At 38.4% G+C, this 16,774-nt stretch overlaps 1 protein-coding gene across 1 annotated transcript; it reads left to right on the top strand.

Moving 5' to 3' along the window:
* LOC109847174 lies at positions 300-3,929 on the top strand. The gene is made up of 7 exons (XM_020416418.1): positions 300-400; positions 824-1,538; positions 1,733-2,092; positions 2,187-2,505; positions 2,814-3,089; positions 3,185-3,277; positions 3,403-3,929. The coding sequence occupies exons 1-7, from the start codon at positions 300-302 to the stop codon at positions 3,927-3,929; spliced, it is 2,391 nt and encodes a 796-aa protein (XP_020272007.1).

The raw sequence follows: 16,774 nt of genomic DNA, 5'->3' as shown, positions 1-16,774 counted from the left end.
TGGTGATATGAATGACTTTTTTGGGGGGAAAATTCCCATTTCCCTCCAAAATTATCATCAGATATTATCACCAGCTATATCCCGCCTCTCAAGCTAAGTTGTTCCTTCCACTTAATTATCCTCAATAAAAGCCTCTTCGATCTTTCAACGCACTCCCTGTAATAAAATGGCTGATGGATTCTTCTATGCGTATAACGAAGGCAAAAGCAACAAGGTGGTGACGGTGTATTCGTCGTTATCAAAGAGAATACAAAATAATCAACTTGAAATATCGAGTGGCGGAAAGGGCTTAAAAACCAATGCAATCTCTTTCACTGAAGTTCATATGCGAAGATGCCACTAGAGCGCTCCTTGGTCTACAGAGAGGAGAAGAAGAGAAGCACGTGGCAGCACCCAAAAGGTATTTTTTACCGCAAGTTTTATGTTGTTAAGGTTACGGTTTGATTGATAATGCTCTTAGTCTGGTGGGAAGGTCCAAAATTACGGTGTCTGTTAGCTGTTGAGGTTACTGTTAACATGCAAGGTCTATGCTTTTATTGCTGAGGTTGTTGTTTATTTGTAGAGGTTAGGCTTTGGTTGTTAAGGTTAGGTTTTGGTTGATAAGGTTGTGGGGTTGTTGTTAAGGTTGTTGGTTACTGCCTTTATTGTTAAGGTTGTTGTTTAGTTGTTGAGGTTAGGCTTTGGTTGTTAAGGTTAGGTTTTTGTTGTTAAGGTTATGTGGTTGCTGTTAAGGTTGTTGGTTTACCCGCAAAGTTTACAGCATAGCTGTTATGTTTACTGATTATACTCAAAAATGCTCTCGTCTTGTGTTTTTGTTTTGTAGAAAAAGGGCAAAGCCAGCTATTACGTTGCGGCCCACCGCCAGCTTCGGTGCCTATCACGACTTCATGCAGAATTTGGTGACGCGTATGGGGCCAAGGCATTTTGCGGCCTACGAAGATAGTGTATTCAGACACTACGTCCAATTTGGCCCACCTGGCGTCGATCTTCCCACCTTTGAGCACATTTTGAGTCAGTGGGACAAGAAGAGCAAAAAATTCGTCTTCACCGATAGGAATGATGGAGAAGAGATCCCATGCTCATTCAACCTTGAGTGGGTAATGGAGCATACATGGTTCTCCAATGAGGGGCTTCATGTTGACCACAATCGGGACAGGAAAAATAGGATTTGGTCCAGGTTCTTTGACAAACCCGAGACGGGGGGTTCCAGCAGTATAGCTCCCCCCAAAGGAGGCCCCACCAGACGCAATGTGGAGGACCTGCTCTTGAAGCTGGTACTATCTTCTGATCGCCGAGATGTGAAGGACTTTGTCCTGCTACAGATCCTCTATCAGCTGAGCATGATTTGGTGTCCAAGCAGTGTTTCCGGCGTTCCTAGGCATTTATTCAAGTACGTCGACAGCATCGAACAGGTCAACAACACTGCTTGGGGGACCTATATATTCAGTGAGACATCTGACGCGATAGAGAGGGCACTGAAGGGTCCTGAGCCAGGGAAGACGACATTATATCTGCAAGGGTGTACCCCTCTAGTTTGTGTAAGTAATCATGTTTTTTACTGATTGTGAAGGTTAGGGTTTAGTTGTTAATGTTACAGTTTCGTTGTCAAGGTTACGGTTTGGTTGTTAATATTACGGTTTGGTTGTTAAGGTTACGTTTTTATTGTTAGGGTTACTTTATTAATTGTTACGGATGAAGGTGTTTGTTAAGTTTTTATATCTCTAATGTGCAGTTGTGGTATTATGAACTCACCGGCATCAAGAAGCCAGCACTTGGTTGTACGGTGAGGCCTCCCCTGACAAATTGGGTGAGACTTGGGCACGTTGCTGGTTCTTTGAGATTGGCCACTGTTGTTGCGAAAGCAAGCAAAGCTACGATAAAGCTTCCACAGCAACATGGACAACTTCAAAGAATCGAGGGAGGTTTTTGGGGGAAGGAGCAGGGGATAGAGAAAGAGAAGAGGAGAGAGAGAGAGAAGAGGAGGATTAAGGGTCCGGCTGCAGTAGACGCCGGCAGGGCTCGTGGCCCAATAGACCTTCTTCACAAGAAGAAGAGGAGAGAAGAAGATGACGACATCCCAATTGATGCACTTGTAAGAACTTAGCAATCGTGGATTTTATTTGTTTTTGAATTAATTAATCCTTTTAATAGTACTCTACCTGTCCGTTGCATATGTGATGCCACAGGATATTGATGAAGACGCCGAGCAGCCAAATGATGCAGTTGAGCAAATGGATTGGCCTCAGCAAGTTATCTACTGGAAGAGCATCGCGGCAATGAACGAATCATTACGCCGCGAGAACGAGAATAAATTCAAGGGTATGATTGCTGCAGACCGTGTAAAGATAAGTGCTCTTTCTGTGAAGGTGGCTAAGCTGTCTGCTCAAAATAGAAGACTGAGAGAGGAACTAAGCGAAGCACGATCCGGAACCCTCTCTGTATACAAGGATAAGAGCCCTACAGGATTGGTGTCCAGCCCATTGATGGAGCCGCAAACTTGTACAGGTTAGATGTGGCTTGCAATTACGTTTGCGTGTTATAGTTAAAAATTGATTGATAAGTATATGGATTTATTGTTAAGGTTAAGAATGTATTGTTAACTTTACTGATCTAATGTTAAGGTTAGGGATTTATTGTTAAGGTTAAGAATGTATTGTTAACTTTACGTATCTAATGTTAAGGTCAGGGATTTATTGCCAAGGTTGGAGATTGATTGTTAAGTATCTTGGTTAGTTTTAAGGTTATGTAACTGATGCTATGTTTTTTTTGACAATGAAGTACCTAAGCTCATTTGTGTTTATTTTTTGAATCAGACACTCCAGGCACCGTGGGTGGCATTGATGTACAGTACGATGGGGATGTCAATAAATCATTATTATTTGATGAAGCTAATAAGGAGAGCGAGGCCCCTCCAACAGGGAGGGCCTCTCCACAACCATTGTTTTCTGATATCCACAAGGAGAGTGAAGATGCTCCGCCAGGAGAATTACCTCCACCAGAGGCATCTGCTGTTGACAAGGCCCTTGAGGCAGAAATAAACGAGGGAGAGAAGGTGTCCCCGCCAGCGAAGGAGCTACTAACTTGTACAGGTTAGCTTGCTTTTGTACTATATGTTAGAGATTGGTTGTTATGTCTACGTATTGGTTGTTAAGCTTTTTATTGTTTATACTCTGAATATTATCAGAAACAGGCACTCAACGCGAGGGCACTGGAAGGGAAATAACGCCGGCGGTTGAAGTCCCTTCTGCAGGTGATGGGGAGACGCAAACTTGTATAGGTTAGCAACTTTTTCACCATGTGTTTAGGCATCAGTTGTTAGGTTTACTATGAAATTGTTAAGTTTAGATAGAAGGGGCTATGTTTTCTTAATATTTATACTTCGAATGGGTTGTTTGGAATCAGACACTCTGCGGGAGGACACTAGGATGGAAATAAAGCAATCAGAGAATGCCCCTCCACCAGCAGAAGAGACATCAACTGATGACGAAGATGCTCCTATTGTGTTTTCAAAGGTTTTGAATAAGAGAAAGAGGGGTGCAACGGGGGCACGCGGGAAGATGGCCGCTGCTGCACCCCCTAAACGGAAGAGATGCAAAAGATCGGTGAAGCCTTCCAAGTGGGTAGTCACCCCTTACACTGAAGGGAAGAAGAAGAAAGAAAAAGACAACTCCGGCGTAGTCTGCGTGTTCTGCGAAGTTGAGGATTCCGCAGCGGAGGTGGCATACAAATTCGCGTCTGTAAATCCATTACGCCGACAATACTCGAACATCAAATTTAAGTCGTCGTCATTGTCAATTGAAATGCTGAATTTCTTTTCCCTTTCGCATATGAACTTCAGTGAAAGAGATTGCATTGGTAAATACCTTTATGGGTGCTGCCAGCGTTGCTTTCTCTTCTTCTCCTCTCTTGCTAGACAAGGGAGCGTCTAGTGCATCTGTTGCACGCGCCCGGTTGGTTGCCGCGTGCTGCCCTCTAGACCTTCGCGTGGGCCTACACTTAAATTTTTGAGGCGGCTTTTCTGGGATGAGAATGGCTGAGCTTGCGTGTCCCTCTTAGAAACATCACCATCGCAGCGAGCTTCGATTCAGCCCGCACTGCCAGTGTCTGGGCTCTTTCTGAGATTTTCGAACCGCTGGGCGTTAATCGCTTTCGCCGTGTGGTCGGACATATGAGCGTTTGGCCTTTGGGGGTTGAATCGCCGGCCATTTTGATCCCCTTTTGCTTTGATTTCTGGTTTGAGTTGGGGATCGGTTGATTGTAGGGCTAGGGTTTGAATTGGGTTTTCTGGAGTCGGTTTGCTTGCCAGAAGAGGAGATGAGCAGGTACGGACGAGGAGATGTTAACTCATAACGGGAATTTTTAACTAAGGGTATTTTGGGCCATGCGAGCGGGGTTTTAAACGCGCGCTGTACGCCTGGGATTGGTTTTGGGGCTTGCGAAGCAAAAAGTCTGGGGGCGGATTTTGGGGGTTAAAAGGAACGTTGAAAAGGTCTTGGGGGGGCAGAGCACGTTCTGTGTTGTTTTGGGGGCTGGAAGCAATTTTCCCTAATTTTAAATCATTTTCGTCTTGTTCCTGCAAAAATTATACAAAGAATGCATACATGAAAATTTTAAAAAGGATAAATTCAAAAGAATAATGAAAAAAGCCTTAATTACTCTAGAGCAAAACCTTTTTAAATAGATCAAGAAATAAATTTGATAACCTTGTATTTTTGACAATTACCTGTAATTTTGAAGATATATTTGTATCTTGAAAAGTTATATATATATAAACCTTGGGATATTAAAAAGGAGAAAATAATGCAAGTGACAAATAATTTGAGAAAAGGAGAAAATTAATAGACGAGAGAAATAACGTGGAATTTATAACCTGATCAAAAAGAAGAAATTTGGTGGCTTCTTTGTTGAGTAAATTTCAGATGTAATCCATTGACCTAATTTAGTTGAAGATTTAAAATAAAAATACTTTAGTGGAAATCTGATTTTTGAGTAGAAGGTTGATATGTAGGCGGATGTTTAAACAGGTATAGAGTCAGAGAAAGGCTCCTCAGATTTTTGATGTGAGTAGTCATAGGAGACCGTGGGTCTTGTAATTGTTTTATAGGTTTTTTAACCTTTATAAATGTTTTATAGATCTTTCACCTGTAAAGGATATCATTGGATTTCTTTTACAAATGTGACCAAGTAAGGGTATAACATCAAAAAAGTGGTCCAAAAGACTAGTTTCTTTTAATAAGTAAATAGATAAAATTGATGATTTTTACATCAAGACCACCTTAACTTTTAGTGAAATTGATACTCACCACCTGCATTTTTTTTTGACAAAAACCACCTTAAATTGCCTACACATGTCACACCTCAATCATATTTTCAGCTCAAAAAACATGTGAAATGTCAATTTTACCCACACCTGTAGCACGTGCAGAGCACATGTGCCTTAATTTATTACTAAAAAGGTTTTTTCTATATTAGTCCCCCAAATCTTTCGTATTTTGTACTAGTCCCTCATCTCTCTCTCTCTCTCTCCCAACCTCTAACTCAAGAAATAAACCCTAACCTCAAATCTCCAAACCCTAGCCCAATCTTCAAACCCTAACCTCACCTCCTCTCAATCCTCCTTCTCTTCCTCCTCCAATTTAAGCCCCCCACCCCCCCAAAAAAAAAAAAAAAAAAACCCCCCCCCCCCCAAAAAAAAAAAAAAAAAATCCTCTCCTCACCTCACCTCACCTCAATCCTCTCTCCCAACCCTCCAATTCAAGGAAAAAACCCCTCGAAACCCTAACGAATGAGCAAAAGATCAATGCTCTCTTGTGAGGACAATGCTCTTCGATGAAGATGGCATCGATTTGGGGGAGAAATTTCAAAATATGATGATTTAGGGGAGTAACATGAAAGTATGAAAGATTTCGGGGACTAATATAAAAAAATTGTTGTTTTAATAATTAATTAAAGCACATGTGCTCTGCACGTGCTACAGGTAGTGGTAAAATCAGCATTTCATATTTTTTTAGCTGAAAATGCGATTACGTGTGACATGTGAAGGTTGTAAGCAATTTAAGATGGTTTCTATCAAAAAAATACAGATGGTAATTATCAATTTTACTAAAAACTAAGATGGTTTTGATGTAAAAATCCTAAATCTAACATCGAAAAAGTGGTCGAAGAAGCTAGCTAAGAAATTAGATAAAATTAAGCCCGGTCAAACACCCTCTCAATCATATAAGGGCCACTTATTTTGATGGATTTTGTTTTCATGCCGGTACAACTGAGAGTAGTTAGTATCTTTATATAAATTAAAAAAAAAAATCCACACCAATCAAAACTCCGTCTGCACAAACTTGAAAGTTCTTTCAAATTGAAAGATCCCGTGGATTAGTAGACAATGGACCTCCTCCTCTAAAAAGGTATATAATCTTTTTTTTTCTTTTTTTAGGGAATGACTTGGAGGAAGGATAGAATTATCCTTTCAAAATTTATTTAATTGAAGTTATAACACTGAATTAAAAAAGGACTAAGTTTACATCTAACAAGGTATAAGGACTAAGTTGGGAAAAAATAATGTGGGAGCACCAATTTGACCAAAGTACATGAACCCAATTGATCTTTTAGCCTAAAATATTTCTTAGTGTTCACCACTCATCTCAACTTAACAGTATATGCTAAAGAGTTTTTTTTTTTTTTTGGTCAATGAAGATTATTTTTTCATTTACCAAATGAGAAAAATTATGTACATCAAGATGCTCATGATTTTAGAGCAAAACTGTAGAGAAAAAAACAGCAAAAAGCTACACCAGCTACAAATTTTTTGACTTCACAAAGTGAGAAGCCAATCTTTCTCTTCAGCAAGAATGGGACTGTTAAGAGTGATAGATAAGATGTCTATCTTTATCTCTTTAACAATCTGATCAACACTTCTTCTTTTACCTTTGAAGACTCTGTCATTTCGTTCTTTCCACAACATATAAACAGATGTAGACAGGGCCATTCTTTTGATTCTGTGCTTCAACCCCTTCCCCCTCAAACTGGAGCTGTACCAAGATATCAACAGGCCCCAATTACAAGTTCTCCAATTGAAACAAAGCCAGCACATGACATCATTCCAGATTGCAGCTGAAAATCTACATTCAAAGAATAGGTGATCACGCGTCTCCAAGCTTGCATCTTCACATAAACAACATTGTCCAGTTTGAATAATTCCTCTCTTGATGAGCCTTTCCTTTGTAAGAAGTTTATTTTGGACAGCTAACCAGAGGATAAAACAGTGTTTAGGATAGCTAAAGTTTTCCCAAACTGTACGGAACCAAGGCACTTTTATCGCAGCTGGAGACATAGATGAATACAACTTAGATAGATGCACCTTGGAATTATTGAAGCTTGAACTGATACAGAGCATTAAACTATCAATGCCTCCACATATAGTCACAGCTTTATCCCTAACTCTGAACAACTGCTTCCACAACCAGGAATCATTAACTTTAGGATGAACATGCCAAATGGACTCATTCTTCAAATAAGTGCCATGAATCCATTTTATCCACAGAAGCTCTTTGTTTGTATGAATATACCAGATAGTTCTTAGAGCTGAGACAAAGTTCCACCTAGTAGCAGAGTAAACCCCCAGACCTCCATATCTTCTATCCATGCAAACTCTATCCCAGGAAACAAGAGGGGGTTTTAAAGACTGATCAGATTTTCCCCATAAGAAATCCCTACACAATCCATCAATTTTCTGGAGAATTTTAGCTGGAAGGATATAGTTGGAAGACCAGTAGATGTGAACACCTAGGATGACACTTTTGATAACATGAAGTCTCCCCGCATAAGATAAATTTTTGTTCTTCAGCATGGATTGGAACTGATTAGCAATTTTCATCAAGAGGGGGGTGCAATCAAGGTAAGTTAACCTTTTGCATATTAAGGGGATCCCAAGGTATTTAATTGGGAGAGCTCCCTCAGGAATTCCAATCAAGGAGTGGATAGAGCTTTTAACAGAGTCATCAACACCTCCGTAAAAAATAGAACACTTGGACAGGTTTGCTTCCAAACCAGATACAGCTCCAAAATTCCTAAGACAGTAGTGGAGTTTTTGAACTGAGTATAAATCACCTCTACTAAAAAGAAGAAGGTCATCTGCAAATGATAGGTGAGTGATTTTCAGCTTACTACACATAGGATGGAACTTGAACTTCTTGTCATGCTTTAACAAGCTCAGACTTCTAAAGAGATACTCCATGCCTATAATGAACAGATAAGGGGAAAGAGGATCCCCTTGTCTAAGGCCTCTAGCACTTTTGAAGTAACCATGCAGGGTTCCATTTAGAGAGATGGAAAAATGAGGAGAAGATATACATGTCATTATCCATCCAATGAAGACACTGGGAAATCCAAGACCCTTGAGCATCCTTTCCAGAAAATCCCAGTTAATGGTATCAAATGCTTTCCTTATGTCAATATTCAGCATTGCCCTGGGAGACAAGTTCTTCCTGTTGTAGTTTTTCACAAGCTCATGTGCTAAAAGGATATTACTAATAATCTGCCTTCCTTTTACAAAGGCACTCTGAGCTTCACTGATAATATAACCCATAACAGATTGAATCATGTTTGCAAGTATTTTAGAAATAAACTTGTACAAACAGTTGCAGCAGGTAATAGGTCTGAAATCTGAGGGAGTTTTGGGACAGGGAATCTTTGGAATGAGAGAAATGGAGGTAGAATTAATTGCACCCAGCAGTTTACCAGATTTGAAAAACTCTTCAATAGCAAATGTGACTTCATCCCCAACTACTGACCAGGCAGATTTATAAAAGGAGGCAATGAAGCCATCAGGGCCTGGAGCTTTGTTATTTGGCATAGAAAAAACAGCATTTCTGATCTCTTCCTTAGTAACTGGCTTGGACAATTGACTGGCAAGATTATCAGTCAGACAAGGGCCATTATGAATGATATCTAGATCAGGAGTAGAGGCAGGAATTGAAACACCCATCAAACTGGAATAGAAGGATATAAGCTCCTTGACAATACCCTCCTCATCAGAGATCTTCTCACCCTGACTATTATATAGGATCATAACTCTATTGTGATGTCTATTGGCTTTGATGACTGAGTGAAAGAGCTTGGTACATCTGTCACCTTTGAGACACCAGGCAATCCTTGCTTTTTGTTGATAAAATCAAAGAAGAATGAAGCGATTCCCTTTTTCAAAATATGCTAAAGAGTTTTTCTTGCTCATATATTTAACTTTCAAATGTAAATAGGGGTATTGAGAAATTAGTTCCATGTTTCGAAATTAATCTCTCAAATTCTATTGATTGAAATTACTATTAAGTACTAAATTATTAAGTTATTTTGGGATTAGCCCATCAAATCATTAATATTCCTATTAGGTCCCCCAGTTCTTAAGCTATTTTTAAACAAGTCCTTTGAATTTGTTGAAATCTTTATTAGGTCCTCCAATTCTTATGTTATTTTGAAAATAGTCCCTCAAATCATTAGACCTGTAATAGGAAGTTATTTTGAAATTAGCCCTCAAATCATTAATACCTCAAATCCTTAGTTATTTTGAAATGAGACGCTCCAATTAAAAGTAGAAATAGCAATTAAGTGATAAACTTCACACAACTTAATTATGATAATTTGTGGGCCTAATAGCAAGTTCAATAATTTGAGGACTAACATCAAAATAACTTAAGAATTTGGCAACCTAATAGAAATTTCACCAGAAGGACTAATTTCAAAATTTAAAAGACTTAAGGGACAAATTCCAAAAAATTTGTTAAATTTTTTGGTGGTCCGAAATTGATTTAATGTGTTGGGATTGTGTCTTTGATTTTTTTATATAACTTCACGAAAATCATATAGAGTTACTTAAAAGATTTGGTCTCATCTGATTATGAGTTTGTATCATATTCTAATAACGAAGTATGGCTAGGGGTATGATTTTGGTTTCCTTATATATAATCTGCAATTGTTGGAAGGAAAAACCAAGAAGGAGAGGGGAGAGAGGGCTAATATTCTTGTAATTTAGGGTTAACAGAATGCGTAGCCTGATTCAAGAATATTATGCGAGAGGTGATGGTTTCATAGTATTTGACCATGCAAAAGATTATAATATTAGGAGAGGGTTTCGCAATATTTGTGCATCCAAAAGATTGTAAGGAGAGGACTTTTGAGAGAATATGAGAGTTTATTATATATGTGAAATTGAGAGATTGAAAGACAAGAGTTTGGTGGTTTCTCTTGTAGTTCTCCCTGATACATAGTGAATTTATCGTATTGTTGCCCCGTGGATGTAGGTCGAAGTTGATCGACCAAACCACATAAATCTCAGTATTCTTTTTATTGATTGTGATTATTTTTATCTTAATGATTGTCAGCTAGCTTCTGAGTCGTGTAGATCATAATAAGGGGGCTACCCCCCTCCTCCTTTGTATTATTTTCTAATAGAGGGCAATACATGATATTCGCTTGAAGTGTGTTAATACCCCCAAAATAGTAGCATCTCAGCTCTCTCGTCTCAGACGCATAGCAACAAACAGAGTATATAGAGTTCAATGATAAAAGCACCTGTTAGAACAATTTTCAAGAAAATTTACAGACTCAGGCAACCCCAGCTTCTTCCTGCAACGCAACAGCTGCATCGATCAAAGCATCAATAGGACGAGAAAACTCCGCACGATCCAAAGTCTCGACGCAAGCACGCAACCTCCTCAGAGTACCACCAACCCCTGGCAGGGTGCTGAGGCATCGATCGACATCGCCGTTGAAATCCGCGATGCCCGCCATCTCGTCAAGCTTGGCCATGATTCGATCACGAGATGCACGAAGGTCGTCGACGCTGACCAGTTCCTTCGATTCGTTATACAGAGCCTCGATGCTTCGTATGGCCTCCAAAACTTTGCGCGTCCTCCGTTCCGTTTCCTCGTGCAGACGACGGTAGATGATGGGATTGATTAAGGAGGACCATAGCTTGGACGCGCACTTGAATCTCACTAGGGATTTCAGCGGGAGGCAGTCAAGTATCTCGTCCACAATCTCGATTGGAACATGGACCTTCATCGTCACCATCAACTTCTGTGCTGCTACAGTGGGAGAGGGATGAAATAAGGCCAAACCCTAAAAACCCCTTTTTAACTTGTATGGTTCGTTAATAAGTAAAAGAATTTATAATCATGAACGCGTTGTATGGTTCGTTAATAAGTAAAGAATTTTTTGCATATATATCCCTTAAGTCATCCATATTTGCAGAACTTCTCAAACCTCGGTGTTTGCAAAATTAACCCTCAAATCATCGATATTGGAAAAACTGGCCCCGTATCTAACGGTACCATTAACTTTTTTACCCTTCAGAAAGAGCCCATTCTAACTAGTTTATCTGGTACCGATGAATTTAAATTGCATGTATTCCTTTCAAGCAAGAGAATGATATTTGTCAAAATCGTCTTGGTTATCCGTAATTAATTGTAACACAGGGAGTGTTTCGACACAGCACAATCAAATAATATGGGATCTCTTTGAAACAAATTGAAATTGTTGGAAATTAAGATTATAGCATGAAATAAATCCAAATAAAATAAACAATTAAATCTTGTCTGATCGGGAGCAGTCGTGTATTCACTGCCCTAGAAGATTGAGGACCCGTCTATCGTCCTAGCGCAGATGATCCCCTCTCCCCTAGCGGTAAAAACCCCCGAAATCGGTCGGCCTCTGTACTCGGGCGAGAGTACAGAGCTTCTGCTCAGATAAAGAAAGTTGCCCAAAAATAAAACCAATACTATGAAGAAATAATATGAAGAGGAGAAAAGAGACTTGTTGTTTTTCAGAGAATGTGAAGGGCTGCTTATATAGGGGTCTTAGAGAGCCGTTACAAATCCTAGCAATCAATACAGTAACGTACGCCATAATATCGACCGTTACGCAATAAACCCGTAATTAATACGGTAACGTTCGCCATAATTATATAGCTATTATGCACGTATTAATTACCGAGCAAAATAAAATATGTAAAACATGTTAAATTACATTTTCTTTAATAAAATATCCAACAGTCCCCCCCAAAGGCAATATTAACTAAAAACTAAGTAATCAATAATCAATAAATAAATCAAGAAATTATAAAATAAATATAGGTTGGGCAACCTTTCGTATCGTGAATTCGGGAGAGGTAGCTTCCGGCTTTGAACCATTCCTTAGTGAGTTCATCGTCACCTGAGGGGCATAATGGACTAGGCCTTGAATTAGGCCCCTTTAATCAAGTATTGATGAAAACACACACAATACGCTTCATCTATTGAACAAAGCGGGTTGAGCGTTAAGGGCCATGCTCACAATAAACCGACTCATGAGAGTTTCTAGGGGTTAGCCTAGTCCCCCTAACCGCGGCCATCACGGTTCCTCTCACGTAGGTAAGTTCTCAAATGGTACTACAGCTGTTTATTTAATACCCCCCATAATACACACGTTGGACTTATTAAGAATAAAACCCAGCCTAGCCAGCTGTATCATAAGAGCATCGTCATCATAGAGAAGGGGTAGTAGCACAAGCTACATAGTGATATATGAATATATCTGGGTCGATGCTCCACACGAGTATCACTCCAGCTTGTTTTTACCACATTGAACCAATATTGGGACTACGTCTCCAAATAAGGGTTGGGTTGCCGCTGTCAGTGACCTCATCTATGGGCTTAACCCCATCTCCCTCGATGAATCCAGAACCACACTCCTGGATAATCCCTTAGTCAAAGGGTCATCAAGATTTTTCTCAGACTTTACAAAGTCTAGAATCACAACTTTGCCTAGCAGGCGTTATCTTTATTTATCAAGTTCTTATTTTGTAATTAGTTCATCATATTGTTTGAAATTGACATTAGGTCATTGTCTATGATTATAAAATATCATAGTCTATGTCTGAAGATGTAAACACATAGTGTTTGTGCAGATTAGGATTTGACCTTAATATCTGAACATTTTAAACTAATGTGGAACTAAAATTCTGCAGTTATGCATATGCACATACATGAATGAAATTAATAATAGATACATGCAGAGCATTCAAGAGAACAATATATTTCGTACTTCATAATTCATATGCATAAAAAAGTTTTAAAAATTCTTCTATTATAAGATGTTACAAAATGGTTGCCTACAAAGTAGATCTTCCAAATTTAAATTGGTTGCCTACAAATGAGACCTTCCAAATTAAAATTTGTTGCCTACAAATGAGACCTTCCAAATTTAAATTGGTTGTCTACAAAATAGACCTTCTAAATTTATGTTGCCATTTTCTAGTACCACCTCTTATACAAATAATAATAATAATAAAATTATTATTTGTACATACGTGCTTTAAATTTTACAAGTGCATTCTTGCATAAAACCTTGTAATTAATCATGTAACAAATGCAAGTTATCTAAAAGGACATATGAATATTTATTGCAATATCCATCATGATGCAATAAAAGAGATGAACTTTACATTTGAAGATTTGAAATATAATCCACCATATAAAATAGAATTTTAAAAAAAATACACCTCTTTGATTTGGTTCGCTCATATATTGACCATTTATCATTAGGCAATATATGATGCAAGAAGCGTAATTAAATAAATGCATATGAATTTTTCTTATAATTCCGGACATCTTATTCCAAACCAAAAACTCCTAAAGCGAAAAGATTAAAGTTTTACCCGGGTAGTTAGCCAGGTAAGGATAGTAATAGAGGTTGATCAAAGATCAATTAAGTACCTCGTTCCTTGCAAAGTGCGTTACGCAATCCCTAAACTTTGCCTTAGACACCAACTAATCCAAGAAAACTTGAATCGGTTCACTCAATGAGTTTTTGTTCCTTAACAGTATATAGAAACTTTAAAATATTTCCTGCAAGCATTTAATTTGCCTAGCAATTATACTGCAAACATATGTTGGATAAGGCCGAGGAGGGGTTTACCTATTGATGTTCGAACCTCATGATTTTCATGTCTTGAGAGTAAAAACTCATCTGCTACAGACAACTGCCACTTAAGTTGCTGAACAAATCTGTATTCACTTTTACCACCTTTTGTACTAAGCTTATTAGATGCATAAGCCCTCCAAAGTATGGAATTATTAATAATAGAAGGTACCATATTGATAGGTTAAAGAAATGAAAGCGTTAAACCATGAAAAAAATTAAAAGTTACTGTTTATCAAAAGTACTATTCACCCGAATTTTATCTTATAGTTGTTTTATAATCAATAACTATTGCAAGTTACGAATATCAAAGAACCTTTATTGGTTTCTAAAAGCCTAGTTTATATTTGTTAGAATCATCTAAAACCTTATCCCCTTGTGCTAGTGAATATGCGTGAGGACCCGCCTATCGCCCTGGCGTAGATTATCTCATCTCTCCTAGCGGTAAAAACCCTCGGAATCGGCCGGCCTCTGTACTCGGGCGAGAGTACAGAGCTTCGGCTCAATGAAGAATGTTGCCCAATAATAAAATCAATACTATGAAGAAATAATATGAAGAGGAGAGAAGAGACTTGTTGTTTTTCTTGTTGTTTTTCCGAGAATGTGAAGGGCTGCTTATATAGGGGTCTTAGAGAGCCGTTACAAATCCTAGCAATTAATACAGTAACGTACGCCATAATGTCGACCGTTACGCAATAAACCCGTAATTAATACGGTAACGTTCGCCATAATTATATAGCCATTATGCACGTATTAATTGCCGAGGAAAATAAAATATGTAAAACATGTTAAATTACCTTTTCTTTAATAAAATATCCAACAGAAATATCATGATATATGTCTACAACCATAGTCAGAAAACAATCTTCAATCTCTTTCGATTATGAAGAGAATGTGAAGCTAAAAGAAGCAACACTGAAAGACAGAAGATTAATTTATGCTCATGAAAAAGAAGAGAATTTGAGTTCCAACGAAGACATTCTTGCTGGAGAAAAAAATAGGCTGAAGGAAAGAGAGAAGGAGTCGCATCAAGGGAGTAAAAAAATTACGAAGATGAAATATCAGAATGAAGCCCTGTTCAACAATAATATGATGCAACCTATTGAAAAGCATTAATCCAAAAATTGGCGTTCGGCGCAAAACGCATATATATGATGAGTACCAGCTAGCATAGTTTAGTTCCAACATCATTCCCAAAACATTTACACGCGGTTTAGTTTATTAGTAAGTACAAAACAATAGAAGATGGTTAATCTAGTTCCACCAACTTTCTAACCACATTCACAATGCAACACCAAAACTAGGGATGTCAATTTTAACCTATACTCATTTAGCCACCCAACCCACCTATTAATTGGCCCGTCCAAAACCCATCCATTTAGTTAAATGGGCCTAACCGGACGGGTCCATTTTAAACAATATTAAACGTGCGCTAAATTGGCAGTCTATACTCACCCGTTTGCCCGCCCACCCTTATTCCCAAAACGGTGACTATGTCAATGCTAATTAAGATGTATATATCGATAACCCTGTAGGAAAGAGCATGAACTGATAGTAATAGGCCTTTTATATTAACTGGTTTGGAGCTGTCATAGAGAGGCGTGGAGTCAAGAAATAGTATCAGCGTATACAAAGCATTCGTGCGTGAGAAATAACATTAGTTACAGATGAGCAACATTCCAATTTTGGGATTCGTGAGAAATAACATCAGTTGTAGATGAGCAAATACGAAGCATTCATGAGAAATAACATCAGTTATACAATGCTCACTAGGGAAGTTTATTCATGAGAAATAACATCACTTATAGATGAGCAACATATATTCCAATTTTGGGATTTTTCAACTTTCACAAATGAGAAGATTTTAGTTCATCTCCTCGCTAAAGACCCAAAGAAGAGAAAGGAAAATGAGTGACCTATTCTTCTCTTTCGGGGAGAAAGAATATGGGACTAAGTCAACTGCTTTTTTTTCCTTTTGTTATTCTTTTAAAAGAGTCGAAAATGCTCACTATGAAAGTTTATTCACACTTGGGCGAATGCTATAGGGGGTTATTAGCAACCAGTAGAACTACAAGGGATCTATTTGCAACAAATAGAACTACATGGGTCTCCGTGATACTACAGGGCTTCTTCTCCTTGCAACGCAACAGCGTCATCAATCAAAACAACAATATAACGGCAAAATTTGCCCACGATCCAAACCGCCCACATTATCACGCAACGTTCACGAAACTGCTGAAGCTCTAAATCCCTTTCCAACGACTGAAGCCCCAGAATTCCCAAATCCTAAATGCACCCGGGAAATTTTAATATATATAAAAGTTCCTTTACACATTTGCAAAATTATACCCCGAAGGCAACTATTTGCAAAACTGCCTTCAATCATCAACATTTAAAAAAGCTGCTCTCCATCTAACTGTGTTATTTGCAAAGCAGTTTATGGGCTTTCCATTGTTTTTACCCTTCATCAAAGCAGTCCATTCTAATGCCTGTCATTACCTTTTACAATGTGAGAATTACATAATTGTTACAACTCTCTCTGATCCGTATTTGTAGTATAAGGAGCGTCTTCAACACTTGTAATAAGATGAAATAGGATCTCTTTGAAACACATTGAAAAATCTTTACTCTCCAATAGTACGAAAACAATGGTCTACCTGTGAACATTGCTCTTTTCGAAGGTTGTTGCGGTCTGAGGCTGATTGACAAGAATCTCGGCATTCTATTTGAACCCATGTTTGAAGAGTTGATCGGCGTTTGGTTTGAGGGTATCTGGATAAGCATGTTGCTCCAACTACATTCAAATTTAGGATACATATGCGAT

Source organism: Asparagus officinalis, chromosome 7 (assembly GCF_001876935.1).
Source record: "Asparagus officinalis chromosome 7, Aspof.V1, whole genome shotgun sequence".
In the NCBI taxonomy this organism is placed as follows: domain Eukaryota; kingdom Viridiplantae; phylum Streptophyta; class Magnoliopsida; order Asparagales; family Asparagaceae; genus Asparagus; species Asparagus officinalis.
The sequence above is the reverse complement of the archived record's forward strand: the minus strand, read 5'-3'. Positions and strand labels throughout refer to the sequence as shown.